Source organism: Octopus bimaculoides, chromosome 18, assembly GCF_001194135.2.
Source record: "Octopus bimaculoides isolate UCB-OBI-ISO-001 chromosome 18, ASM119413v2, whole genome shotgun sequence".
Lineage (NCBI taxonomy): Eukaryota > Metazoa > Mollusca > Cephalopoda > Octopoda > Octopodidae > Octopus > Octopus bimaculoides.
Window position 1 is genome coordinate 3,663,089 of NC_068998.1, and position 1,752 is coordinate 3,664,840.

Here is a 1,752-nt window from a genome sequence, read left to right on the forward strand (position 1 = left end):
TATATATATATATATATATATATATATATATATATATGTCTGTGTGTGTATGTATATATAATACACACACCCAAACACTCAGATGCACTAATTTGGGGCTGTGCATTTTCAATTAACATAAAATGTTTTAAACCAACAAAAGAACCTCTACATGGTTGTTTGACCTGTTAGAAATAACAGCCAAATCTCCCTCAAACCATGTTAACAAGGAGCAGTTGGATAATGTGGTCCTAGGTTTCCTGCATGTTGGAAAATGGCAGGATGGTCACAATGGTCTTGCCATTTTAACATACACATTCCTCGATGTTTTCCAGATTGTTCCTAATTCCTTGTTTTTTTCTATTTGCAGACATGCTGACCATTCTGAAGTGTTGTATGTTTTATAGAGAAAAGCTCTTGGCTTTGAGAATTCAGTCTCATTAAACTTTCTTTACTAGTTTGAAACTGTGTCTGTATTTCTTTTTTCTTTTTCAATATTTCTATTTTTGGTGGGAAATATTCATTTCAAATTTTGGCACAAGGCCTGCAATTTAGGGGGACAAGGTAAGTTGATTACATTGACCCAGTACTCAACTGGTACTTATTTTATTGACTCCAAAACGATAAAAGGTAAAGTCGACCTTGGTGGAATTTGAACTCAGAACATGAGGACAGACAAAATGCTATGAAGCATTCTGCCCAGCACAGTATCAGTTCTGCCTATGGTGGGATATAATTGTTTTAAAGAAACCTTTTTATCTTTTAGTCAAAAGGGAAGGCAGTATCCATGATCCTTTTACAGGGCCTCTCAGTCTGGCTGGCATGCATGAGTGCTACACTTCATATACTTCCAGACAGGGACAGATTAAGACCCATCAAGGCCCTAAGCACTTAAAATATTTTTGGTGCAACTGTCAAGATTTTCTGGCTGCATTCCCAAGCGTCACCAATTAAGACTAGAGACATTACCCAACCATCTCGTTCATCCCTCGGGTCTCCTGCCAGTTGGCTCGGCTTGAAGAATCCGTTTTTAGCAATGCCTTCCTGTGACATTCTAATTCCATGTCTGGAGTACTCAACCTCCAGACGTTTAGACACAGTAAGTAGAAAAAAAAAAAGAGAAAGAAGTCAGAATGTGATTTGCTGGGGATTTGGCTGCTATTTCTAGCATCTGTAATGGTTGTGGCAGAACTAACTGTATGAACCGTAGAATATTAGTTAGCTGTCACTAAGTTATTCTGTTGTAACCATGGAAACAACGCACACCTGTATCAATGAGCGAACCACGATGTGGTTACTCGATCTGCTAGAAATAGCAGCTAGATGTTCCTCCGATCAGATCCATGACGTCTTAGAAAAGCAGAAATTGGGGAACGTGTTCCCGGCTTCCCTGCTCATGGGTAAAAGACAGGATGGTCATGACAGGAATCTGTATGATCATAGGTCAGCTCGACTGGAAATGACCAGGGGTTACACAACAACTACTATTACTACTACTACTACAGCAGCAGCAGCCAGTGAAAGTGCCTGTACACACACACACGCATATACATAAATACATACATAATTATATATATATATATATATATATATATACACACACACACACCTACTCATATACACGTAAACGTACAAATTCATGCGCATAGAAGTAAATATACATGCAAACACATACGTACATAGATAGAAACACACACACGAACACGGTAATAAATATACACATATAAACATATACGCACATATACATACACTTATACACACACACACGCACAC

The 1,752-nt window shown here is 38.2% G+C and overlaps 1 protein-coding gene across 1 annotated transcript in view; it reads left to right on the forward strand.

The window, feature by feature from the left end:
• Window positions 1-444, forward strand: part of LOC106880594 (ribosomal biogenesis protein LAS1L) — a 13,052-nt gene extending 12,608 nt beyond the window's left edge. Inside the window, exon 14 of the mRNA XM_014930600.2 lies at window positions 350-444. Within this exon, the coding sequence (XP_014786086.1) occupies window positions 350-386 (37 nt within the window). The 3' untranslated portion in view covers window positions 387-444. The remainder of the gene's footprint in view (window positions 1-349) is intronic.
• Window positions 445-1,752: the final 1,308 nt, after the last annotated feature.